The 26665-nt window shown below is 42.9% G+C and overlaps 1 protein-coding gene across 1 annotated transcript in view; it reads right to left on the bottom strand.

Moving 5' to 3' along the window:
• LOC309362754 (uncharacterized protein) overlaps positions 1 to 25667 on the bottom strand; it is a 44202-nt gene extending 18535 nt beyond the window's left edge. The window contains exons 1-3 of the mRNA XM_081898511.1: positions 24674 to 25667; positions 13213 to 13427; positions 1643 to 1703 (exon numbers count right to left, since the gene is read on the bottom strand). Coding sequence (XP_081754637.1) covers positions 1643 to 1703; positions 13213 to 13427; positions 24674 to 25012 — 615 coding nt within the window. The 5' untranslated portion in view covers positions 25013 to 25667. The remainder of the gene's footprint in view (positions 1 to 1642; positions 1704 to 13212; positions 13428 to 24673) is intronic.
• Between the last annotated feature and the right edge of the window lie 998 nt (positions 25668 to 26665).

The following is a 26665-nucleotide window of genomic DNA, read 5'->3' as shown; positions in this document are numbered from 1 at the left end:
AAACTGTGGACAAACGCAGGCTCCCTCGGCCAGTAAAGCGAGATGAGTGTCGCAACCCCAGAGTCGTCTGCAACTGGACCTAATGGTTAGGGGTCTCTTCACTTTAACCTTTACACCAACTCCTAGGGGCTAAGGCAGTCCCCCCCAATGTATTTTTGATGAGACCAGACCCCCTCAATGTTCAGAGGACGTTCGGCTCTGCCCCCGGCCCTCAGGACATTGCACATGTGACATCAGGATGTCAATTGGACCCCTCAATCAACTCGCAAAGATGGTTAGGGGGAACCCCATAAACAGATTTGGGAGGGATGGGGGGGGGAGAGGGAGGAAAATTTTTGTTGCACAAGGAGAAGTCATTGCCCAAATGGTATGACATTGTTGCATATAACTCTTCGTTCTGTTGGAAATTAGGTGGTTCACAGAAGGAAGGAAGTTGGGCTGGTCCACAAATTACTCTTTGAATTAGAAGAAAAAATTAGGCTGTTGAATGGCACCAGCAGAGTAAACAGAAAGGTAGTTGCAAGCTGGTTTCAATGCAGGATGAACACATGTAAAAGGAATTTGTAATTCATAGCAGCAGCAGTATATCACAGAGAATATTTTTTGACGCCCAGCTTTGTTTCGTACTTAAAGGTCCCCATAGCGATCACCTTCAATGAACATTCAAGGCTGTCCATCAAGAGGTGGAGTGAGGAAACTTAGAAGTAACACAAGAGCGTCGTTATGCCTTAAGAACAGGAAAGGCTGGAAATTTCTGTTTGCACTTAAAACATCATGGAAATCTTGAACAAGTTTCTTATAATCATACAGGTTTGTCCCAGACATGCTTGTCTGACTGCCAGATGACGATGAGCAATTACAGGTTGTCTTGGTTCCAATGTTTTTAAAACCTCCTTTTCAGAAGAATAATTATAATCAAGGTCAGAGGCCAAAATTATTCGATACAATAATTTGGCTGCTGCCCAAAATCATGATTCATTTACAGAAATAACAAATGCTGTAAGGATTTGACAATTATTGCAGTCCAAGTTTCGCTTGTCCTGTAAGTGGCAGCCAGGACATTGACAAAACTAACAAGTTGGATTAGAAAGAGTGCAAATCAATTTTGAAAATTAAAAAGCCAAAATGTCTAATTTTGAGAACTCAATTTTCAACCCCTCTTTCACTTTATTCATTTCAGTAATATTTTTTCAGCATATATATTATATTAAAAAAAGAGATGGTTGACACCTTTTTGAACTTCAACCCTTTTGGTTTAAATAAGCACTTTGTTTGTTTTTCATTTATTCCTAGTGGTCCAAATGGACCTATAACCACCCTTTTCAGGCAGACACAACTTAGTCAGGTCTAACCACACTGTTTCCATTTTTCTCCCTCTTTGTCTCTCTCTCATGCCTGTCTGTGTCCATTCCAAAGCAGACAATCTCATCAAGGGACAATTCTTGGGGTTCCTGGTTTAAACAAAAGAAGTGGCCCAACCCCCCAAAATGGAAAAGCCTTTAAAAGTTTTCTCTCTCTTCCATAAGAGATTTTATGTAACCTGCCAGTGATGCCGCTGTCATCGAGGGAGTTGGGTATAGGGCTGGGGACCAGCATTACCACTGCACGGATGTGAAACTGAAGAGTTTTGGGTCTACTTTACCTTTTTGAGTGTCATGAAGGTGAATTCCATCCCAGTGCGTTTGTTTATTTCTTCCTCATATCTAAAGGAAAGGAAGGATGGCTGGTATGAATGAAATGGCAAAAGGTATAATTTAAGCAGTGTATATAATTTAGGCTCTCAAGATCTGTTGGTTTATTTCTTCCGCATATCTAAAGGAAAAGAGGGATGACTGGTATGAACGGAATGGCAGAAGGTATAATTTAAACAGTGCATATAATTTAGCTGCTCTAGGTTGATTTCCATTTTCTGTTTAGGAAACAGAACCGGTGTTTCCCTTACATCCATCCCATCACACTCACACGCCACACACAAAGTCACGCCTGAGCTATCATCTCATTAACTTGTGAATTATCATACCTCTTAGAGACATAATTTTGAATGATGGGCCTATTCTGCTGGATCCTGTACAGCTAATGCTGTAATAAGAAAATGCCCCTGCCCTAAAGAGTCTGCAGAATGACTAGAAAATGTTTGGGAGGAGAAATAACGTGAGAAATAATAGCAGACGAAATAAGGGCACTGGGCGAGTGCAGAAGATGTAGGAAAATAATCTCTAATTAGTGTGTGGCTAATCACGTCATCCCACTGCCTCAAAGAAGAAAAGAGATTTCCTTCATCTGCACCACCCCATTTCCTTCTTCCCAAGCACAGTTCAAAATGATTGTGGCATGGTGGCTGGTGGCTGTAGGTCCTTTGTGGTCCTCTCCAACACCACATCGCAGTTCCTTATCACATCAGATCAGGGTTTAGCAAACTTGGGTCTCCAGCTGTTTTGGGACTACAACTCCCATCATCCCAAGCTAGCAGGACCAATGGTCAAGGATGATGGAGACCCAAAACAGCTGGAGACCCAAGTTTGGGAAACTCTGCATCAAATGCCCATTTCATATGGTTACTTTCCATGACGGTGCTTCTCCCTTACCTTATCTGCATCAAGAATGCTTATATATATCCTATGGTATAAGAAACAGCATCTGCCACCCCCCTGCATAGGACAATAATTATAGTGACTCAAAATGTGAAGCAAGGGGCTCAACTAATTGAACCCTTTCTAGAGAACACCAAATACAGAGCAGACCCCTAGGGCAGCTGCTGCCATTTTGTATTATTGTGATGGGAAGAGTTGCATTGTGTTGACTGATGCTCACCACCACCTGCTGCTTCCATCCTTTCTACAGTGTGCAGCAGCAAATGTGAGAAATACAATGACTAAGGTCGCAAAGCCCTATATCTCCAATTTCATCTGCTCAACTTACATACAGCTTTGCCAAAGGATGACAATGCCAGCATCTCCAGGCTTAACAGAACTGGATGGACAGGGTGGTGCCCCCTTGTATCTAAGTTCCCAGAAGAGGCCCCGTCACTGTAGGTGTTTTAAACAGGTTTGTTAAGGAGCTAAAGAAGATGGGATGGGCGTGAGGCAACTCCATTTTGTGATGCTGGCAGCCTGCAGTCATAAAGACACTTGCGATCCATTTTCTTCTCAACAGGAAGTAATGGAATGTAGCCCTGGGTGGCATGCAGGTCCCACAGGGGCCCCTGAGGCAAGCTTCGAACACAATGGACTGCATTAATATCCCCTAACAACTTAGAATGCTTTCTCTTCGGTAATGCAATAGCTTGTTATTGTCTAAGTAATAAAAAGCAAGCCTTTCCTGAGATCCAATGAGAGTGGGGTTGAGGCATGGCTGGAGGGCTCCAGATGTTGTGTGTTATTAATACGACTGTGATACATTTTACTCCTGCCTTTAGGTTTCTGGACAGAACCAGGAAACTGCATTTAATTCTTTCCCCCTCTGCTCTTTAAATTACCTTAAGATGTTGGTTTCAGTTTGCACCTTGTGCCTTAGCATTGCACAGTGTCTCACGGTAGGTTTTCCCAGGCTGCAACCTGGAGAATAAGTCTCTCTCTTTAAATGTGCCAGACTGGGGGCAAAGTGGGGGCTGAACCTGAACACAAATAAGAAGAGCTCTGCTGAGATGGACTAGTCTGTCCCCCTTCTGTATCCTGTTTCCAACCAGATGCCTATGGTAAACACAGAAGTTGGACAGAAGGACAATAGCTTTCTTCTGCTGTTGTTCTCCAGAAACTGGTATTCAGAGCAAGCAGGTTCTTGACTAGTAGCCACTGATAGCTTTGTTCTCCATCAGGCTGTCTAATCCTATTTGAAAACCATCTATAGCTTCTACACTAGGCATTTACTATGTAAAAGCCACACTTTGTTCACTGACGTTTCCCAGGGCATTTGTAGGACACCATCAACATCACCTTTCCCTTCAGTTTCCCTCACGCTTCTCTCATTTCTTGCAGAAGACAGAAAATTTGGGTAGGGTAGTGGAACAATCTCCACAGGTCTGGTCACCTTATGCCCTTCTAATGTGTGCAGTGACCAGTGCTATTTTTCTAGAAGAGGTGCTGGAGCTCAGTACAAACATCTCCCTTGTTCTCTTAGAATGGCAATGGTGCCCATCTGAGAGGCGCCAGAGCTAAGCTGCAGTGAAATCTGGCTGAAAAAAAGCCCTGGCAGTGACATATCAGAGCCTATCACCACGGACGTACTTCGCTACTCATTACAGTGCTACCTCTGGTTATGAACTTAATTCATTCCGGAGGTCCATTCTTAACCTGAAACTGTTCTTAACCTGAAGCACCACTTTAGCTAATGGGGCCTCCCACTGCTGCTGCACCGCCGCCACGCGATTTCTGTTCTCATCCTGAAGTAAAGTTCTTAACCCAAGGTACTACTTCCAGGTTAGTGGAGTCTGTAACCTGAAGTGTTTGTAATCTGAGGTGTTTGTAACCTGAGGTACCACTGTATTTTACAATGAAGTGCTTTGACAGAATTAGTCTGGGGCCATGGAAATGTTCACCCATTTTTCAGATCTGGTATAGAAGCCTTCAACCAGGGGTAAGGGAACAAATTTAACAAGCAGAAATCCAGGCAAGGACAGAAGGACAGGCCTGGCCATTCAGAAGTTTCATACAGCTACCCATAATAGAAGCTGGTCTTGCAAACCTCTGTTCCAGAGATGGGGAAACTGTGGCCCTGCAGATGTCCTTGGACCAGAGCTCCCTTCATTATTGACCACTGGCCAGGCAGGCTGGGGTTGATAGGAGCTGGAGTCCAAGATCATTTGGTGGTTACACGTTCCATAACTCTACTGTACTTGAAGTGGGACCTGAACATGCAAGGTGAGTTGCTGGGCTAAGTCAAACCCTGAAGCCCCTGAACCAGCAGTGCAGTCAACACAGACACCATGACTCTATGAAAAAGCCCCAACGAACAGAAAGAGCCTGAGGCTGAGGGAAGAGAGCTCTTCCAATTCAAAATGGGTGATGACAGAACCTCCTCCCCACCCTGGGAGCTACCTCTTTCATAAGCCCCATTACAAGGATAGTGGCAGAAATGTTGGTTCTTCTGGTTCTTCTGCCCTTTGGCTGGAATGCTTGGCTTGTTGCCAGAGCACACACGCTACGCTTAATTACAGCCTGCCTCCTGCATACAACCCTGATCCCTCTTCGTTCTCTTTTGCAACTCCTTCTGATACCTCCTGCCTTCAGCCCACCCTGAGAGAAGGCTTTATGGATTGCAAGGCCCTGACATACTTTACCCGAGGGAGGTAGGAGAGGAGCAAGCAGGAGGCATGTCGGTCTTGATGGGGTTGCAGAGCAACCTGTTCAAAGTGTGCCAAACCATCCACGTTCCTTTAACCAGGGCTGATTGCGTAGGAGTCCCTAGGATCAAGGAGTTGCATCCAGGAGTTGACTCATACGGACATGGAAGGTTCATTCCCAACTACAACAGCTGGAGATCCTCACTGAGAATCACAAGTGCAGGACAAGGAGGGTGGTGGTGGGGATTAATTATAAAGTGCCCACTAGGTAAAACCCATATTGTATACCTTATTTTAAAATATTTTATATTCTTAACCCAAGAACCCAGTGTGGTGTAGTGGTTAAGAGCGGTAGTCTCTAATCTGGGGAACCGGGTTCGCGTCTCCGCTCCTCCACATGCAGCTGCTGGGTGACCTTGGGCCAGTCACACTTCTATGAAGTCTCTCAGCCCCACTCACCTCACAGAGTGTTTGTTGTGGGGGAGGAAGGGAAAGGAGAATGTTAGCCGCTTTGAGACTCCTCAAAGGGAGTGAAAGGCGGGATATCAAATCCAAACTCTTCTTCTTCTTCTATTTGTTAGAACATTTCTATCCCATCTTTCATCCAAAGGACTCAAGGCAGCATATATGGTTCTTCCCCACCTCATTTCATGCTAACAACAGCTTTGTGAGATAGCTTAGGCTTCATGACAGTAACCAGCCCAAGATCGCTGAGTGAGTTTTGTGGCTGAGTGGGTTTTTGAACCCTGGCTGCCCAGGCCCCAGTACAGTGGTACCTCTGGTTATGTACTTAATTCGTTCCGGAGGTCCGTTCTTAACTTGAAACTGTTCTTAACCTGAAGCACTACTTTAGCTATTGGGGCCTCCTTCTGCTGCCGCGCCGCCGCTGCGCGATTTCTGTTCTCATCCTGAAGCAAAGTTCTTAACCCAAGGTACTATTTCTGGGTTAGCGGAGTCTGTAACCTGAAGCGTCTGTAACCTGAAGTGTATGTAACCTGAGGTACCACTGCACACCAGAGTGGCTCTCATGTTAGTGTCTGCACACAAGTGTGTTGACATTAGGCGTAGCCTAGTGGATGTTAGCACTTCCTGTCTGCTGCCTTTTCATATTTTCTCAGCATGGGCTCATTTGTGTTGTCAGAAAGAAGGGGTGGGAAAGCTGTGGCCCTCCAGATGTTTTAAACTGCAGCTCCCATCAACTCCATTGACCCTCTGCATGGTGAATAGTCAGGGATAATGGTGTTGCAGTCCAGGAACATCTGGCGGTTCCCCACCCATGTCATGAAGGATGCCCAGAGCAACCTCTAACACATTTAAAATTAAACAACCAAAGATAGTGAATATAATGATCAAATCAACACACAAGACAGAAGCAGCCATTTTCAGACCAAGACTGAAGTTTTCAGACTGTGTTCCAAGGAACCCTGTGGGCTAAGAGGTTTATTAATGAGAAGAGCACCAATGGTGGACAACAGCTTGTGCACCTTTAACAATATATCCTTGCAATGTTAAGCCGCCAAGAGTGGCTAGGGAAACCCAGACAGATGGGTGGGGTATAAATAATAAAATTATGATGATGATGTGCCAGACATTTTGGCTATACTCTCAGTTCTTGTGGAACACATAGCTAAATATAATAGGTCAGGTGCGTCGATGCTTTGCACAAATTGTGGAATGCACCTAACAACATGCTCCCCAAACCTTTGCCATGTGCATCCACTCCTTGAAAGGCAAATTCATGTCAAGGATTCCTTAAGGGAAGAAGGTTTTGAAGCCCACTGATCTGATAGTTCCTGGAAATTCAAGTGATCAAGTGGGATGCAATCATGAGGACATTATCACAGCTTTACATTGCTGCAGAGAAATAGAGCATTGAACATATCCTCCTGACGAGAGTTTGGATTCTCTTTCACTAGAAGATGGGAAACTGTGACATATGTAAGCAGTATAAAATTTGCAATGCTATGCACATGTGATTCTGCAGAAGTAGCTATATCCAGCTTACTGATTTTATACAATAATTGGTAAAAGTATTTGACACAATTCAAAAGGCTTGTGTACTTGGTGTAAGTGTGTGCCAAAGACACAAATATCATACCCTCCAACATTTCTCCAATGAAAATAGGGACATCCTATTCAACAACAACAACAACAACAACAACAACATTTATACTCCACCCATCTGACTGGGTTACCCCAAGGCCTCTGAGCAGCAGCTTCCAACATATATAAAAACATCTCTAAAGCAAAGGCTCAGGGACATATCACATAGTGATCTCCGATCTCAATCTCATGTTATGTGTGGCCCAATAGCAGTAGGAATTCACTATGGGTTCGATTTTCAGACACCTGCATATCTTAGAAATCTGTCTGTACCAACTTATCGGCATCTTTTCACCAAAGCCACATTAACTGTATTTCCACCAGAAGTGCTAAATGGCAGACTGAATGGCATCCCTTATCAGAATAGGCTCTGCGTATGCACTCAGGACGTCAATTGTATGAGGCATATCCTACTGCATTGCAGACAATATGAGCAAGCTAGGGATCTATTGATTAAACCCCGACTGGCAAATCTGCCGGGCAAATCTGAAGCCTACTACACTAAATATCTTCTGGATGACAAGTCTAATGATATCACAGTGGCCGTGGCAAAGTTTTTTTCAGTAGTCATAGGTATCACAGATCATCATACTCAAGACTAAACAAATATCGTCTTGGTCTTCCCATCCTGGGGGTTTGTCTGTATGAATCTATATTTTATTCTGAATCTATGTTATGGGTCTTTGGACCGCAATAAAGATTTATTATATTATATAAAAACATAATAAAACACTAAACATTGAAAAAAACTTCTCTATACAGGACTATCTTCAGATGGCTTGGGGAGTTGGATAACGCCATACCCTCCAACATTTCTCTGATGAAAATAGGGGCTTCTTAAGGAAAAGTGGGACATTCTGGGATTATGTAAAAAACCAGGACAGCTTCTGTAAATCTGGGGCTGTCCCTGGAAAATAGGGACTCTTGGAGGGTCTGAAATATCCTTTGCTTCAAAATATTTTAACAAATGTACTTGGAATACACTGACCTTTTGCAATCTACTTTTGGCTGCAATAAGGAGACCACAATAAAATATTGCTCCACTACTGAAATCGGCCCCACGTTACTAAAATCTAAAATGGTATCCAGATTACTATGGAGACTCAGAATATGCTTTCTTTTGTGACAGTAGACTGGGGCCTTTGAACAATCCAGTAACAAGTCAAGCTGGTTTGAGCTGAAGTGCAGTGCTATATTAGGAGAAAGTCCCTTTAGCATGGCTTCAGGTTTTAGAGATAATTTTTTACAACAACGTTAATAAATGTGTAAAAGCAAAAGCACAGCTTTCAGAGTTAACACATTATATTTGAATACAGTGGCACTTTGGTTTTCAAACTCCTTGGTACTCAAACAACTTGGAACCCAAACACTGCAAACCTAGAAGCAGGTGTTCCGGTTTGCAAACTTTTTTCAGAAGCCGAACGTGCTCCGTTATGAGTGTTACGCTTCTGATTTGAGTGCCATTTTGAGTGTTACACTGAGGTCTGTCTTCTGTTTTTGCTATTTATTTTGCATTTTTGTTTTTGTGGCTCTTTTTCATTTTTGTGACCTTGTGGAACCCAGTTCAGCTACTGACTGATTGAGTGAGTGACTGCAGTACATTATTGCTTTAATTTTGTGTATCAATGGTCTTGTTAGTAAAATTCATGTTAAATTGCTGTTTTGGGGGTTGCTTTTAAAAGTCTGGAATGGATTAATCCATTTTGCATTACTTTCTATGGGAAAGCGTGCCTTGGTTTTGGAACGCTCTGGTTTTGGAATGGACTTCCAGAACGGATTAAGTTTGAGAACCAAGGTACTACTGTATATGGATTTGGTAAACTTGGAATATGTTGGCACCAACTGCAATAGCTTGAGACTGATCCAATAGATATCTACCTACAGTGGCATCTCTTGTTACATACAGGCTTCCAGATGATACCAAAGCCAACCAAATCTGGCTCTATGCTGATCGCAAAAAACCAAATCAGAGCAAGAGAAAAGCTTCCTGCCATCCCTCTGAGATGAACAGTTTAAATCCATTTCACAGGGCTGAACAATTGCCAAAATGGGAACACGCACATTTTCCAAGTCTTTTTGCACAAAAAGCCTCCGTTTTAGTTCAGCTCTGTTTAGAAAAGGTGTATATTTATTACAAGTAAAGTGGGGTTTTTTTTTGGGGGGGTATTTCTACTGAAAGCACTATTTCTAGACCAAAAACCAAAACAGGAGCATACCGTATTTTTCGCTCTATAAGATGCACCCGACCATAAGATGCGCCTAGTTTTAGAGGAGGAGAACAAGAAAAAACTTCTCTCCCTCTCTGCACAGCGCCCCTTCAGTGAAGCGGCAGGAGAAATGGAGCCCCTTCCATTTCAGGGGAGGGGAAACATTCCTCCCATTGCCCTGAAGAGGCTTCACGTGGCTATCCCTGAAGCCACGAGAGCAAGAGGAATCGGTGCGCACCAATCCTTCTTGCTGTTCTGGCTTCAGGGATAGCTGCGCAGCCTGCATTCACTCCAAAAGACGCACACACATTTCCCCTTACTTTTTAGGAAGGGAAAAGTGCGTCTTATGGAGCAAAAAATACGGTAATTGGTGCAGCCCTACATTTAATGCAGCTTGGAATCAATATTATGCAAGGAATAAAGGAAGAAAAGAAGTAGAAAAGAGGAGAGGACTGTCTGAAAATGATTGTTGCATGCATATTATTGGCAATTGGTTTAATTGTGGAACATTTTATGCATCTAGTCCCAGCCCACCACCAGCACCCACATATTTTCTACCCATAATGTTTTCCAAGCAGAAAATCATGATTTTCATGACATCTCTAAATAAAACCTGCTGGTCCAAAACTGAGAAAACCTTTAGTCAATTGGAAAAGTGATCAGAAGCCCTAAGAATCAAATTGAAATCCATGGCCCTTGGACAGAAACATTTAATTTAATCTCAGATGTTGTTATGAAAAGAACAACAACAATATCTTTAAAAGGAAATTTCACAGGTTTTAACTCTACAGTTAAATAGGTTGCTGGCATATTCTGTTTTTTTGGTTGTTGTTTCCCTTGGGAAACATTGCCATTGTGTAATAACGACAGCCTCGTTACTTTGCTTAATGACTGATGGTGTCAGGGGATATCTTTTCAAAGTTCTCAAACTGGATCCTGGCATGTTTCTCTTGCTTCGGTGAAAGTAAAAGTAAAGAATCTTCCAACCTGCTCAAGAGCAATAAAAATAAAGCTCTTAGGAGCGGGAAAGCAGATCTAGGAAAACATCCAGATGGCTTTATTTTTAGGAACTGGGAATGCCTTCTCATACCAATGGTTCAACCTAAATGACCCTGAACATCTGGATTGTTGGGATCTTAGGGTCACCTGGATGATCTCCCAGATCTACAACCCCATTCTCAAGATCTTTGTTCCACGGTTTGTGTCTGCTCTGCCAAATGGATGTGAAAGATATGGTGTCAAAATCCTGCCTGCCTTGTTCTCCAGCATCAAATCACCCACTATTCCATCTGGCAATCCAATTCCTCTTTTATCTAGGTTCGTGTGACCTTGAGAATACTTACAGTACTTGCAAATAGGGCTTATGACAAAGATGGCTGCATCTATGCATCTTTTTTATTTTTAAGACTATTCACAGGTAGGTATATTATTATTTATCCATTTTTATTTAAAACTCCTATAACTGCTAGGTGAAGAACAGAGGGTGCTTATCTCCCTCCCTCCCTCCCTCCCTCCCTCCCTCTGTCTCAAACCCTGCCTGAAGCCTTACAATCTACCGTATCTTTCGCTCTATAAGACGCACCAGACCATAAGACCCACCTAATTTTTGGAGGAGGAAAACAAGAAAAAAAAAATTGAATCCCAGAAGCCAGAACAGCAAGAGGGATTGCTGCGCAGTGAAAGCAGTGATCCCTCTTGCTGTTCTGGCTTCTGGGATAGCTGTGCAGCCTGCATTCGCTCCATAAGGCGCACACACATTTCCCCTTATTTTTTAGGAGGGAAAAAGTGAGTCTCATAGAGCAAAAAATACAGTAATTATAACAGGACAAGATAAGGAGGGAAATGAAATGAAAGTAAAACAATGACTGACCAAATAAGTGCATCCTTAAGTCACTTGTGAATATACTAATAGAAGAGGAAAAACTGACTGTTGGGTGGGGAGTCCTAGAATCAGGAAGCTGCCAAGGAAAAGGAATGTCGGCAGGAAATACAAGTACTAATATCAGGCTGGTATTAGAAGAGTGCAGACTCCAGGAAGGAACAGAGAGAAAGAATAGCTGAATGTTGTAGGAGGAGTGAGACTGAAGGGTAAGTAGACTACATTTACACATAATTAATCACACATTAAGCTCCCTTTGCTTCTCACGTTTCCTTTCCATTTGGCTGAACTTTGCACATTCAGCCAACATGCATTATCTAGCAATCAAGCCAACAATTGGAACAGGACATTAAAATACGGTTCACAAAACCAAGTCTAAAATTAGGGGTATAATTTGTTTCTCACAAGAGAACAAATCTCTTTATGCATTGACAATCTGATATTCGGTGCCCAGCTGAGCAGATCTCAACAAAAGAGGAGGCTCAATGCTGACGCACTGAGCTTGTGGCCATTGCTGTTGTGCTAGGACCCTACTATGCCTTATTTACAAAGCTATTGTACTACCAACCTTACTGTATGCTTGTGAAACATGGACCACTTATAAACACCATCTCCAACTCCTCAAAAGATTGCATCAATGGCATCTCCAGAATTGTTTACATATCACTTGGGAAGACAAGCAAACTATGCCAGTGTAGTGGAAGAAGCAAAGATCGCCAGTGTCAAAGCAATGATTCTTCAACATCAACTGTGTTGGACTGGTCATGTTGTTTGGATGCCTGATTATCGTCTTCCAAAGCAACTACTCTATTCTGAACTTAAAAATGGAAAGCGTAATGCTGGTGGTCAACAAAAGAGGTTTAAGACAAATCTTTAAAAATGTAGTATAAACACCAACAATTGGGAAACACTGGCCTGCGAGTGCTCCAATTGGAGAACAGCCTTTACCAAAGGTGTCATGGACTTTGAAGATGCTCAAACTCAGGAGGAAAGGGAGAAATGTGCTAAGAGGAAGGCACATTTGGCAAACCCTCACCATGATGAACACCAGTCTGGAAACCTATGTCCCCACTGTGGAAAGACGTGTGGATCCAGAATTGGCCTCCACAGTCACTTACAGACTCACTGTCAAGGCAAAATGATTGGCGAAGAAGAAGAAGAAGAAGAAGAAGAAGAAGAAGAAGAAGAAGAAGAAGAAGAAGAAGAAGAAGTCTTCTGCGGTGCTTCAACAACACTGGCGGTGCTGAACTCTCACCACATTTTCTCCTCAACTCCTATGTTGTGAAACCATGCAAGTGCATGGTTTTTACTTTAGAGAATAAAAATATGTATTAGGGGCAGTGGTGGAAGCAGTCTTCTGTACGTCAACCAAAGGTCTGTTGGAGGATTCTTGCCTCTCGAGCACAGGACAGAATGGTTATCTTTCATTTTACAAGCCCTCTAGAAACTCTCTCGCTCTCTCTGTTATGACATCTCATCTCAATACAGGACTATCTGTAGTGGATACAGATGTGAAGTATGAAGTTGTAATCTTTGAGGGGTGCACAGAATATGCAGAAAGATATGAATTAAGAGACAAGGAGGAAAGAGATGCTTTATAAATATGTCCACCAAACACGTGAAAGATCTAGAACAGGAGTGGGGAACCTGATCATGGCCCATGGACAGGCATGATGGGAGTTGTAGTCCAGCAATATCTGGAGGGCCACAAGTCCCCAATACCAGAGAAAGAAGAGAAGACTTACTTGTTACGGAAGGCGTCCATGGCATCCAACACTTCATCAAGTTCTGAATCCAGCTGTTCTTTTTCTGCATCAATTGATCGAATCTCTAGGTTCAGCCTGTTCATGTACTGGTCGTAGAGGAGTTTGATATCCAACTCAGAAAGAGAGTTGTCTTGTTCTTTCAAAAAGTTCCATCTCGTGAGAAGGACTTGGTTGTGCTGTTCTAGGCTCTGGACCTGTGAGGTTGTCAATAAACGGAAAGATTAGAAAATGGCGATCCTCTTGTCTAACTTTCATCACTAATACAGGAGTTACTATATCCAAAATAAGTCCTCAAAATTCTTATCCAGCCTTTTGATAAAGCAGCAACAGCAACCCCACCAACCCACCTGTAATGTAGCTATTTCATTTAAGTATATTGCATTGTACTGCACAGGCAGTGTTTTTTCCTTTTCTTTTCAGGGGGTACTCAAGGTTACACAGTACCGGCACTTTATGGGGGTTGTTGTTGTTGTTAAAAAGTGTGGCATCTATTTTTCTAGAAAACCCCCCACTGCGTACACGTAATGTACGTCCATTATAGAATGGCATAATATTTTCATTTTTTTGTTTTATTTGCCCCAATCTTGGTATGGCTCACCCATCACACAAAATGGAGGCACGACCCTAACCTACAAATAGAGCTATATGTGCTGCCACTGTTGCCTTCGTACTTGCTATAGTTGCCCTTGAATGCAAAGCCATCTGTTTGAAACCCTTTTGGGGTTGCAGTGATGAGGAGAAATGAAGACGGCAACTTTCAGAGTTTCTAAGGAACTGCAAGATGTGCTTTCCACTCTCCAGTCCCTTACAGATCCAATCACTTTCAGCACTTCCATGGCCTCGGGGATCTGATACCTCCCTCCCTCCCATACCTGACAATATTCAAGATAAGGAACACTCAGACTGATTAACATTTGTGCATTTACCTAGATCTCTGCCTAGCACACCACACTGCGAATATTTCCAGGACCATTTGTCTGTTTCGGTACATTGTTACTGGCCTCAAAGGTCTCTTCAATATCTGCACCAAATACTCTTTAAATTAAAGATAAAAGCAGCTTGGCTTTGTGTTTCATGAAGCATTTCCAAGAAACTTTAAAGCATTTTTCAGATTTTTCAAAAGCACTAATTAACAGCTGCTCCTTCTGTAGTGCAGCTCTCTCCACACAAATCCTGCAGCTGAGAACTGCCAAAGCCTCCATCACTGAGGTTTTGTTTCAAAAGATGTAGGGGGCATCTTACCCAAGAGGGTAGTACTAGAAGCCTCTGGGCAGGTTTCTAGACTGATATCTTTTGAAGGTGTAGGTACACTTCCCTCCACAGATATGAGAACTATGCCAAGAGCCAAAGCTCTTTTTCTCATGTTGTTGTTGTTTTTAAACTCATCTCATTCTAGAACTGTACAGAATGGAAAGGAACCAGAAAGGAGGAGAGACCAGAGATCAATCCAGCTGATAATTCGTGAGAGAGAGAGCCAGTCACTTCTGGCCTCTGGCCACACAGCCACCTGAACTTTACTGTACCTTGCAACCAAGCTGAAATGTGTGGTAACCTTGATGGTATAGTAAAGCATGCCTCACTGTACAACAGGGTATTATGGGTGACTGTAGACAACCTACAATGAACTTTTACGTGACTGCCACACCACAAATAGGTGTCCTAAGCCCTTCCAAAGAGCACAATGATAATAATCTGAATCCTGAAATACAAAATAATGGATAGTTCATGGATAGGGAAAAAAACAACCTTCTCATCCTTTGAACCTTATCCGAAACTCAACTTTTCAAGAGTACAATGTGAGGGGGTAAATACAAACATTAGATCCATGCTCCCTAGGTGAAAAACTTATGGGAAATGATATATAATGAGATGAAAAAAATGTTGAAATATACATTTATAAAGAAACCAGAAGCTTTTCTACTGGGCATTGTAGGAGGTGATGTAAATAGAAAAGATTTTAAGCTGTTTTCATATGCAAAGACGGCAGCAAGAATATTATTGGCACAAAAATGGAGGCAAGAAGAATTACCGACGAAAGAAGAATGGAGGATGAAATTGATGGACTATGCAGAATTAGATAAATTAACAGGAAGAATTCAAAATCTGTGGGACCAGAGATTCACAGAAGACTGGAGTATATTTACGGACTATTTGAAAAGTAATTGTGATGATCAGATTACGTTTGTAGGTTTGCAAGAAGTTTTGTGAGGTGAATTATTTGAATTATTGCAAAAATAGATAAAGGGGAGGATGGTTAGCTAAGATATTTAAAGGCAATATGAATTTAAGAAATGCAGAAGAAGTGATAAGAATGGTGGATCATCAGAAGTGCTGATGGAAGTCCAAAAATAGATTGTATAAGATGTGTAGTTTTGTGGTATGTATTATAATTTATATGTTAAAAATTAATAAAAATTATTCGGGGGGAAAGAAAAGAAAAAAGATCCATGCTTCCTAGTGATCCATTGGGTTATCACAACTAGCTCTGCAATGCAAATTACAGAAGATTGTATGTGGTGCTCATCCAGCTTAGAACAGACCCACTGAAATTAACAAGCACGGCTTACTTAGGCCCATTTATTAAAATGAAAAGGTAGAGCATCTGCTTTGCAAGCAGAAGGTTCAGGTTCAATCCCCATCATCTCCAGATGAGGCTGGGAGAGAACCCTGTCTGAAATCTTGGAGAGGCACTGCCAGTCAGTGTAGACAATACTCAGCTTGATGGACCAGCTTCCTGTGCTCTCATATTTATAGAATTACAGTTGGATGCAACCCATAATTGTTGGTTGGGCTAGAGAATATAAAAGCCATGAACCAATATCCATTTGTGCATGTCAAAGGAGAAGTTATGGACAGGCACCCACAATTTCACTGGCCAGAGTACCAGAGGCGAGTGCCCCTTGGTCTCTGGTGAGGAGGAACAATACCCAGCAGCCACCCAAAGACTGTTCGTTGAAGGGAAGAAAACGATACAGGTGTTTGTCTTAATGTTTCTTCCTTTCTCCCAATTGCATTGTAAGGGAAGGGCAACTTAGCCTTCCCACTGTACTTGCTCAAAGCTTGAGCAGGAAGAAGAGTCTTACATCCAAGTTTGGATGAGATAAGGAATTGGCATGAGGCTGAGGAACACTTGCTGTATCTTCCTTCTCCCAACTTCTGTGCAAAGGGCTTGGTGGAGAGGTAAGGATGCTTATCTCTTGCGTGTATCAGATAAGGTACAGCAGTAGTGTCACTTTCTGCATCTTATCTTATGCTAATAAGACGCCTCTCTTCCAGATTCACTGTGCTTAGGGGTGGGGGCACAATTTCATTCCAGCTGTGCAAGTTTTCTTACCACTGCCACACAACTGCGGTTTTCAGTAATCCCATGCCAACGTCTTACAGGTGTTTCAGTCTAGGTTCAGATTTTGAAACCTACCACTGCAAAACAACCTAAATGGGGTTCACCGGTAGCATCAGATAAGCAGAATCCAGGCTGTTTTCAGCACAGATCAGTGACTAGCAGAGGCTGGATCTGTCAATGTTGGTTTATCTCGGTTTCTCATGTATCCAGTCTTCAGTTCAGTTCCCCACATTTCCACATCAATTTGGAAGTTTTTAAAATGAAAAGATCCGCAAGAAAATTTGTCAGTGTTTTAGAGTACATTTCTTCTAATATACACATTTTTGCATGCAATTTCTCCCAATATAATGCATTCCTGTATACACCTTTTAACCTGATCCAGAAAAAAATGTATACATTTCTCAGTTGGAGAACTAAGTCGTAAAATTCAGGAAAGTGAGAATTTGAAGGATTGTTTTATTTCAGTTCAGGTCGTTTCAATTAGGTGGACTCACATGCAAACTCAAACTATGTTCTCGCCATCTGTGACTCCTCTCCACAAACTGAAGTGAAAGGAAATCAGCAGAGGTGACATGGGCTTAGGTAGCCATGACTGTGCATAGCTAAATCAAAATCCATTCACTGGGTCTCCTCAAAGAGCTGCAAACATCCTCCATCTAGTTTTCCCCTTTCTTCTCCAGGGAGAAAACAAAGACGCTAGTTTGTGAACATACTGCTACACAGCAAACCATTAAAATGTATTAAACAAGCCTCTATAAATAACAACCCACTGGCAGTTCTTGCATTGAGTTCAACAGATGAAGATTTGAACAAGTTTGCAATGAGTCAAGAAGGAAAATGGCAGTCCCTATAAACTTCAGTGCAAGCTTTTCATCAAAACATGTCCACATTTCTTGATTATTGGCTTTGGCTCAAGCTGCTGTGCTAACAAGCCTGTCAACCTGTGTTTAGAGAGTATTATCTTTCTAAAGAGCATCTGCTTCTCTTTATCCAAAGATTGCACATGATAGAGAATTCACCCCCTCTTTTGGCAACCTCTTCCTTACTTAATTACCACCATTGGTTCCTGCTTCCAATGTTTGTTTGGAACTGCCAATGAACAACCAAGGAGAGATGTCTGATAGCATTATTATACAGCACCTAGAGGCTCCAAAGGAGATGGTTGTCCTATTGAGCAATCACTCGTACTGGCATAAAAGGAGCACAAGTTCAAAAACAGCTCCAGTTAAAGAGAGACACAAACCTGGAAGGAAATGGAGTACGCATATAGACCAAGAGAAAGAAAAAGGAGACACCTCCAATTCCAGAGTTAATTAATCTCTGCTTTGTGAATCCAGTCTATGATCATTATCATACAGCTAGCTGATTTATAGAAGATAAAATTCAGATTTTCTGAGTTTCTAGCCAAAGAGTAGTGCATTCGGTGATGACTGAGCAGTGACATGCCCTTGCTTAGGCAGTGCGACATTCTAACCCTTGCCCAAACTTGATGCATCACTGATCTGTTATGCTTTGGGTTTAACAGCCTTAATATATGCCTGATTCTGGCATGAAAAACTCTCCCCAAATGCTTCTCTGAATACACATAGCTGCCTTGTATGACTCAGGCTGCTGGTCTGTCTAGCTTGCTGGTAGTCGATCTACAAGGCTCTCCAGCACTTCAGAGAAGGATGCTTTGAGTGTTGCCACCCAGTATGGCCAAGCAGTCTCTTTTCATACCAAACAGCCCTGTATTTCAAGGGGTGCCCAGGGAGATGCCCTCTTTCCATGTGGCCAACACTGGAAAAACAGGATGAGAAAAGGTGAGAAGATAAGTGGTCACCTTAATTTAAAGGCAAGCCACAAATGAATCCTCAAAGTGCCCTGGGTGGGAAACAACCCCATTTCAGTTCCATTTCCAGGGTCAAGGGAAGGAAAAGGAAGCAGCATTGTTTCTTGGGAGCATTTGAGGTTTCAATCAGAAAGGAGATTCCACCTTTGAGGTTACAATCTGAAAGGAGGAATTTTCTGTTGGAAAGAGCTGTTGGACAGTGGAAGGGACTGCCTCAGAAGGTGCTGGGGTCCCTTTCATTGGAGGTTTTTAGGGAAAGGTTGGATGGCCATCTGTCATGGATGCTTTAGTTGAGAATGCTGCATTTCAGGGGCTTCGACTTGATGACCCTTGGGGTCTTCTTCCAACTCTAGAATTCTATGACAATTCACGCAGTGCGGTGGCAAGCTGGCAGTGGCAATGCTGCCCCAATGCATTTTGATGCTCTTGGCAAAGAACAAGAAGCCCCCCACACTCTCTGCTCCACATACAAAACCCAATAAGGCTACCACCTGAATTCCATTTCAACACAGGCAACAGGGCAGGGCAGTCTGTTCCTGAGAGCAGCAGCTTATCATACAGACTACTTGACCTACATGTCTCTGGTCTCCAGCAGCTCCCTGGTGTTCCCTGTTCTCCAGCATCTGCTACCTGAGGCAGCTCCCTCACTCTGTCTAATGGTAGGCTGGTCCCTGGCTGAAGGCTTTGCTTTTGCTTAATTAAGTTTAAAAAGATAGACAGACATCCACCAGCCAACTTGTCTCATAGTACGATTCCTCCAGCCACCTGAAAGGAAACATGCAACTTATTTCTTCTTAATTCAGCAGCAGAAGGGATGTTGGTGAGATGACTGACAATGAATAGGGATACCAAGTAAAAGGAAAAGTGATTTTGGAGCAGGGTGAGGAACTAACTGGGATTCTCATTAATTAAAGGAGATTTGGGTAATCTGGAAAAGGAAATTAACAGGAGAATTTATTTGGGGAGATTTAGCTGGGATAGTAACAGGCTTACTTCTCTGAAATGTAAGTCGTTATTTGAAAAATTGCCTCTATACTTATAACCCTGCTACTGTTACATCAGGCTGGCATAATTTCACCAACCATTTCTTTCCTATGAAGCTGGACTATCTCATAGCATAGCTAGTGCCCAGCCCTATTACGGCTGCAGAAGTGAAGTTGCTTGATGCCACACTGGAGACAGGAGAATTTTTTCAACACTGACATGCTGAGACTGGGCTTAAGTGCCAACCCCAAAGCGATTCTGCCTAGCAGTGTGATACTGCAATGTAGCTGAAGGGCATCATGTACAGTTTTGCTGGTGCAGCAGTGCTGAGCGTTGTATTACAAAGTCATTTGTATCATGCCCATTTGGCAAGGGGGGGGCAGTATTAGACTGAATAGTTTCTATGGTAATTTAAATGTCCAAAATGCGTTACAACTCTTTTATCTCCTCCAACAACTCCTGGTGGCAGGTATACTCATTTTATACATGGCGAACAGAAATTGAGAAAGACTGGCTTGCCAAAATAACCCAGGGCTCATCCCTCCCACTTCCCGAAACTTAAAGAATTCCAGCCAGGCACTTCTGCATAAAGACGTATGAACTGGCTGATCTCAGATATAGCACACAAATCTTGATCACAAGAGGTGGAAAGTGGGCAGGGCGACTTCTCCAATCATAGAAATAGCTGTCCACTAAATGAGTGATTGGCTGGTTCTGCTGATTTGTTTCTGTTCTCCATGTGAGCACTTCTGTGCAAGAAATGATTATAGGAAGTGGCCTCCAGGGAAAGAGCTGCTACAATCGGAATTTAAGGACCCCAAACTACATGTTAGGCAGAATGTGCATCTTCTGCCAGTGAGAGCTCTCTTTCCTCTTATACTGCCCGTAACATTTAAAGAAGATGCCTGACTCAATGGTGTCATGCTCAGTTTTCCTATCCACCCCCCTGCAAAAAAGGCAGCAGTTGATGAAGGGATGCTGTTCCACGGAAACTCTGAGCATCATCTATTGTGTTATGCATTTTCTAAAAATTACAGCAGATCACCCTTTTCCAACATGGTTTCCTCCAGAAATTTTGGGTTACAACTCCCATCAGCCTTAGCCCAAAACATCTGGAGGGCACCAGGTTAACGAAAGTTGTAGTAGAGAGGCATGGGAGGAAAGACTTTGATTGGCAGCTGCCTTACAGTCCTTATTGACATGTACTTTGACTTCCAGACCCACAAAAACAATGCGTGTGGCAGAGGATTCTGGTGAGGGTTGTACATGCAGGCTGGTGTCCAGACCTGCCCTGATGAGCTGTGATTGTACCCTAAAACATTCCCAGCACCCTCCCTTGTAGATTTATATTCCAGGGAAAGATCTGCGGTGGTGGGCAAGCTGCCTTTCAAGGACAGCTGTCAACCATTGTTCTTTTTTCATGGAGTAATCCCAGATACATCTCCATGGAACCAAGGACCAAAACAATTTGACACCATTGAGGACGATCACTTTGGCTCCCAGTGTGCCTCCTGTTTCTTCAGGAATGAGTATAAAAATCCATATATGGTCAAAAAGCCAGATCAAAGTTCAGTTGCATTTGTCTCCAGTAGCTCACACAACAGAGAACATGCCTGCACATTTATCCATTTGCATGTCATAAACACTGGGTGTAGTATTCACATAACTGAGGAATAAACAGTGTCTCTTAAAATGAAATCACAGTGGTGCCAGTGTGTGTGTGTGATTTTTTTGGTTTTAAGATTGGCACTAGCTGCCTACATTAGACACTTCAGTGAAGCAATCCTTGAGGAGATTACCATCTGTTTACGGAATATGAGGGCTTTGCAGGAACCTGCCTTGGGTAGTTCAACTATTTCACTTTGAAAACAACCTTCTGTCTTGCCTATGAGGTCTTAGTATACCACAGGAGAGAGGTGGTGGGGAGATAATTGTATGCTGCTGCAGTAACATTTCTTCTTCAAACTTCTAAAGGCTTTCATTCTGGTCAAATCTAAAGGACCTCTCCTGTGATCTATGAAAAGTACCCATGTGCTTTTCCCTGCTGAAAGTACCAAGGAAGATCACTTGGTGTTTTCCTAACTTCATAAGGCTATATGTGATGCCTGGCAAAGAACATTCCTGTCATCAGAGGTAAGGCCTTATACCTATTGTACACCTTGAGCAGAATGTGCTGGAAGATAGAGGTGTTTGCATCAAAAGACCTTCTGCGCTTGCCAGTTCATTTCCATCCCCAGTTAAGGTCCTGGTTTGGGCCTTTAAAGCCTGAAACGGTATAGGTTTGAGTATCTGAAATACCATCTTCACCTCCATGAAGCTGCCCCTCAACAAAGATTGTCACAGGCCCTTCTGTTCCAGATGCTGTTGCCCTCTGACATTAGGCAAATCATGGCTAACAGAGAGAGAAGGTGCCTTCTGGGTGATAGCACCAATATTGTGGAACTCCTTTCCTAGGTACTTACTATATTTTGGCATCAGATAATGGCTGTTCCATACTCTCAAGTACTAGAACCTGGGAAACCAGATTCTACGTTCAGCCATGAAGGTTCTAAGGTGACCTTGGGCCAGCTATCAGCTGTTCGACTAACCTATCTCACAGGGCTGCTGTGAGGGGGGGAGGGACCTATGTATGCCACCCTTGGGCTTCTTGGAGGAAAAATGGAATATACATGCAATAAATAAATATATATTAAGCATTTTGATTGAATGGTTTTTTGGGAGCTCATGGGTTTCATTCACCCACTGCCTTTGTTGTTGTTGGGTTTTTTTTGCATTATTAGTGCATGGACTTTATTAATTTGCTGCTTCTGCTGTTTGTATCATGTTTGTAGTATTATAATTACAGTGGTATCTCTGGTTGCGAATGGCATCCATTCTGGAGCCCCGTTCGCAACATGAGCAGAACGCAACCCGCGTCCGCGCAGGTCGTGATTCACCACTTCTGCACATGCGCGTGATGTCATTCTGAGTGTCTGCGCATGCGCGAGCGGTGAAACCCAGAAGTAACCCTTTCCAGTACTTCCGGGTCGCCACGGGACGCAACCTGAAAAGATTTAACCTGAAACGTCTTTAACCCGAGGTTTGACTGCATTATAGTCCTGAAGATTTTGTTAGGTGCCTAGAACAGTCTGCAGAAAAGCATGATGAATGAATGAATGAATGAATGAATGAATGAAACCTTTTCTTAAATCCACTTCAGACAGTAGGGTGGTATGTAGGGGACATGTTTTTGAATGCTCCTCCCACCAACACAAATAAATAGCTCCCTCCATGAAGTAAACTAGGACATTAGGAATATTCTCTAGGATTTGTTAGTTTATTACAAGTTTGGAACTTTTAATTTTGGAATGCATTTGAGAACATGGCACCCCACCACATTCTGAAGTGGTGCAGTCTAGAATTCTGTTATCTTATATCTTCATGCCTCTATCTTCATGCCTCTTTTATTTCCAGTGGCAACAGTGAGGGATGAAGGGCTAGTTAGAGAGTAGGAAGGGATGACTGAATGGCAACTTTTGAGTCCTCTTTGCTCTTCTCTTCAATCGTTCAGATGCTAATGGAGCAGCTGACAAGGTACAAACTATGAAGCTGAATCTATCCTACTGACTGAAAACTTGTTTAATGGACATTACCTTCCCCAAGAACCCATAGTTGCATAGCTGCATGTTGAGGGTGTGTGTAGTTGCTGCAGCTCTGTGAATGGGATGGTTAGGATCTTTAACAGAATTCTCCTGAAACTACAATTCCCATAATTCCCTGGGAAGCTGCTCAACAGAGATCCCCAGAAGTGCATTTTTGTCACCCTGGGGGCCTTTCATGCGACTATTTTGAATGCACTAATAAACAGTTGTTATCATTCGTCACATAACACCTAGTCATCTCCTTTTAAGGAAAATGGTGGTTGCATCACATTTCATCTCCGCTCTGACTGAAATTTTACTCCATGCAACATGAATCATAACCAAAACATATATTTAAAGGGGAAAACACAGCTCTCAGGATTCTTTGATGGAAGCCATGGTATAAATGTGCTTTAAATGTTTATGTGACTCTGGTCACGTATTACATAATGCCTGCAATCTTACTTGTGAATAGTGAGTGACATAGCCACTCTCACCATGTGTCTGAAGGATTGTGACCTTTTGTTCTGTTTGCAAATATTCCCTCCCACCCCATGCTTCCTCTTCTGTACCATCCCACTGTGGGTGTGTTTATGTAGCTCTTTAAAAAATTGTGGGCCACTTTTAAGGCTCTGGAGGGACTGGAGCAACCCCCCCCCTATGAGGAAAGGTTATGATGATTGGGCCTTCCTTAGTTCTGGGGGGCGGGGCAGGGAAAAGGCAAGAAAAGGGGCACATAAACATAAAAATTATGTATGCTATGAAGGAAGTGGATAGAGAGAAGTCTATCACCCCTCTCTCATAACATTAGAAGCATGGGATCTGGTGAAGGTCAATGGTGGGAGCACAGGCAAAAGGAAGTACTTTTGCACAGAGTCTATAATCCACTGCTACATGATGCGTCAAAGGCCACCAACTCTGACAGCTTCGGATGAGGAATACAAGGAAATCAAAGGCATGGAGAAAAAGGCTATCAGTGGCTACTTATGTTGGCTATGTTGTACCTCCACTATCAGAGGCAGTTTGCCTCTGAATACCAGTTGCCAGGGATCACAAGCAGGCATGGTACTGTTGCACTCATGTTCTGCTTGTGGGTCTCCCACAGGCCTCTGATTGGCTGCTGTGAGAACAGATGCTAGACTAGATGGACCATAGGCCTGAACCAGCAGGGCTCTTATTGATGCCTAGCCATTATTGCAAACCTAATTATATTCCTTTGAAGATATACGCATTTAGCTGGTGAACCTATTTGTTCTTATTCCATTTATTAAAAAACCTGTAAACAGCAACCATCCACCCCCCATAAACACACAGACCAAGGCTATCCCCACCTGTTACACCTGAGGACTGACAGCAGTACTTCACAACTGCTGTTGGCTTTGGACTAGTAAGACTAGAAATAAAATCTTGGAAGGTATATTGTGTGGCATTAGATACTGATAGTCTTTGGACTGCGCCAGAGAGCTGTCCTGGTACCTGAAGCAGAGGACTGAAATTATAGCAACATACACAGGTGATAACTTGCCACCCTACAATGGTACCCTAAAGCTGCCACATGAAGCAGCCACCTAAAGCAGCTCTCTCACATTGTCTTGCACATTGGTCAATACAAAGAGAGGCGTCATCTTACCTTCCCATTCAAATAATAGTATACAATCTTACCTTTCCAATTAAGGCGGCGAATTGGTTATTGAGTGTCCTGATCTCATCTTTCTCCTTGGTCTTTATCTCCTGCAAGGAGGGATCTATATCCAGGTGTAGCGGTGTCAGAAGCCGTTTGTTGACCGAAACCTTTGGGTAAGAGCAGCGGCTGTGTCCGGTGAGGCTTGAAGAGCTGAAGTTGTTCCTGCTGGTGCTCACCCCCATGGTGGGGCTGCTGCAGGCCCCATACCTTGAAGAAGGGGAGCAAGAACGCTCTCTCCGCATGCTAAAAGAGCCTCCTGGCGAAGCGAAAGAGCTGCTGTTGCTACGGCTCCGGAAGTCCCTCGAGTGGCTAGTCATTGCGGCTACAAGGAGGCCGGATGAAGCAGTAGGTACTACCGAGAAAGAGAAGAAGCACACCAGGGAGCAGAGCAGATTTCAATTCCTGTCTGCGCTGAGCTCAGTTTAGCTAATGAATTACAAACACCTGTTCTGCTATGTTCATAAAGTAAGGAGGGTGTGACTGTTGATGTAATCCAGATCAACCTGTTGGCTTTCTCTCTCCCCCTCCCTTCCTCCTTCCCGCCTGCCTTTTGTAGTTTTGTTTGTGAGGTGAGCGCACATGCACAGGCACTTGTAGCTGAAAAAGAAAAAAACAACTCAAAGCAAAAATTACTCACTTTGCAACCATCTAGATGCACACACAGTGAGGGTGGAGAGGCTTCCTCAGTCTTAAATGGAAAAAGAGAGTTTTGGAAGGTTGACTGAAAGATCACACAAGAGCAACTGGCCGAGAGTAGAACATGCCAGGATGTTTTCTCAATTATCACCCAAATCCCGAGTGAATCAAGAGAAACATGTGGTAAAACTATGCACTGATTAAGGAGTGATTTAGCATTTCCAGTTCATTCCTTTTCAGGCTGTTTGAATGCTAAGAGATATCACAAGGGCCTTCTATCTCCTTTTGTCTTGTAGTTAAAACAAGGCGGTTGTGAGTTCATTTTAAATGCAGCAAAGTGAAAAGTAAAGAATCATTCCATCCAAGGGTATGGATACTAACCAGTGCTTTTTTTCCCGGGGGGGGGCAGGGTTATGCATACCCCTAAACATTTTGTGAATCTAAGTTTTCTTCATTGAGGGGCAGTATTTTATTATGAGTAGGAAAATGAGAGTACCCCTAAACATTTTTTTAAGGGGGTAAAAGCACCGGTACTAGCACACAGCCACAAGCCAACATACACTAGGAGTGTTTGGGGAATTCAATCTTTGCAAATGCCGGTATAAGCTGGCCTGAGTCGCACCTAATGTGCAGATTTTGCACTTTTCCAAATATTGCGATGCATTTTTGGCTCAATTAAAGTGTCAAAAGGCATTTAAAAAAATAGTAATATGAGAAATATAGATTAGATATAGATATATAGATATAAAATGCACATAGCAAAATGCAAAGGCAAACCAGGAGTACATATTCTATGTAATTCTTTGGCTTGTGTGGCGCACTTGCCACAATTAGAAGGTGCTTTTTTCTGGATGAAGATGCCATTTCCATCTCATGCATGTGATTTCAGCGGCCACAATCTAGCGCACGTCTATGCCCACATCTCTTCTTGTTGAAATTAGGTGGTTTAAGTGGGTCTAACTCTGCACTGAGTTTGTGACCATAAGCAATTAAGTCATATCCTCCAACTAATGAAAGTAGGAACACCCGGTGCTATTTTTCTAGAAAAAGAGGTGCTGGAACTCACCAAGTACTCTTGTTCTCTTATAATGGCACCCACCTGAGAGGGGCCAGAATTGAGTTTCTGTGAGTTCCAGATGAAAAAAAAATCCCTGGGGAAATCCTATTCCATACCCTCCAACTTTTCTCAGATGAAAATAGGGGAAAGGGGGACATTCTGGGATTAAAACAGAAACCAGGACAGCTTCTGTAAATCCAGCATTGTCCCTGGAAAATAGAGACACTTGGAGGGTCTGTTAAATGCTTGAAGATTATTGAGGGGGGCAGTCAATTAC

The sequence above is a fragment of the Podarcis melisellensis genome (genome assembly GCF_964234715.1).
Source record: "Podarcis melisellensis genome assembly, chromosome: 2".
NCBI lineage: Eukaryota > Metazoa > Chordata > Lepidosauria > Squamata > Lacertidae > Podarcis > Podarcis melisellensis.
The sequence above is the reverse complement of the archived record's forward strand: the minus strand, read 5'-3'. Positions and strand labels throughout refer to the sequence as shown.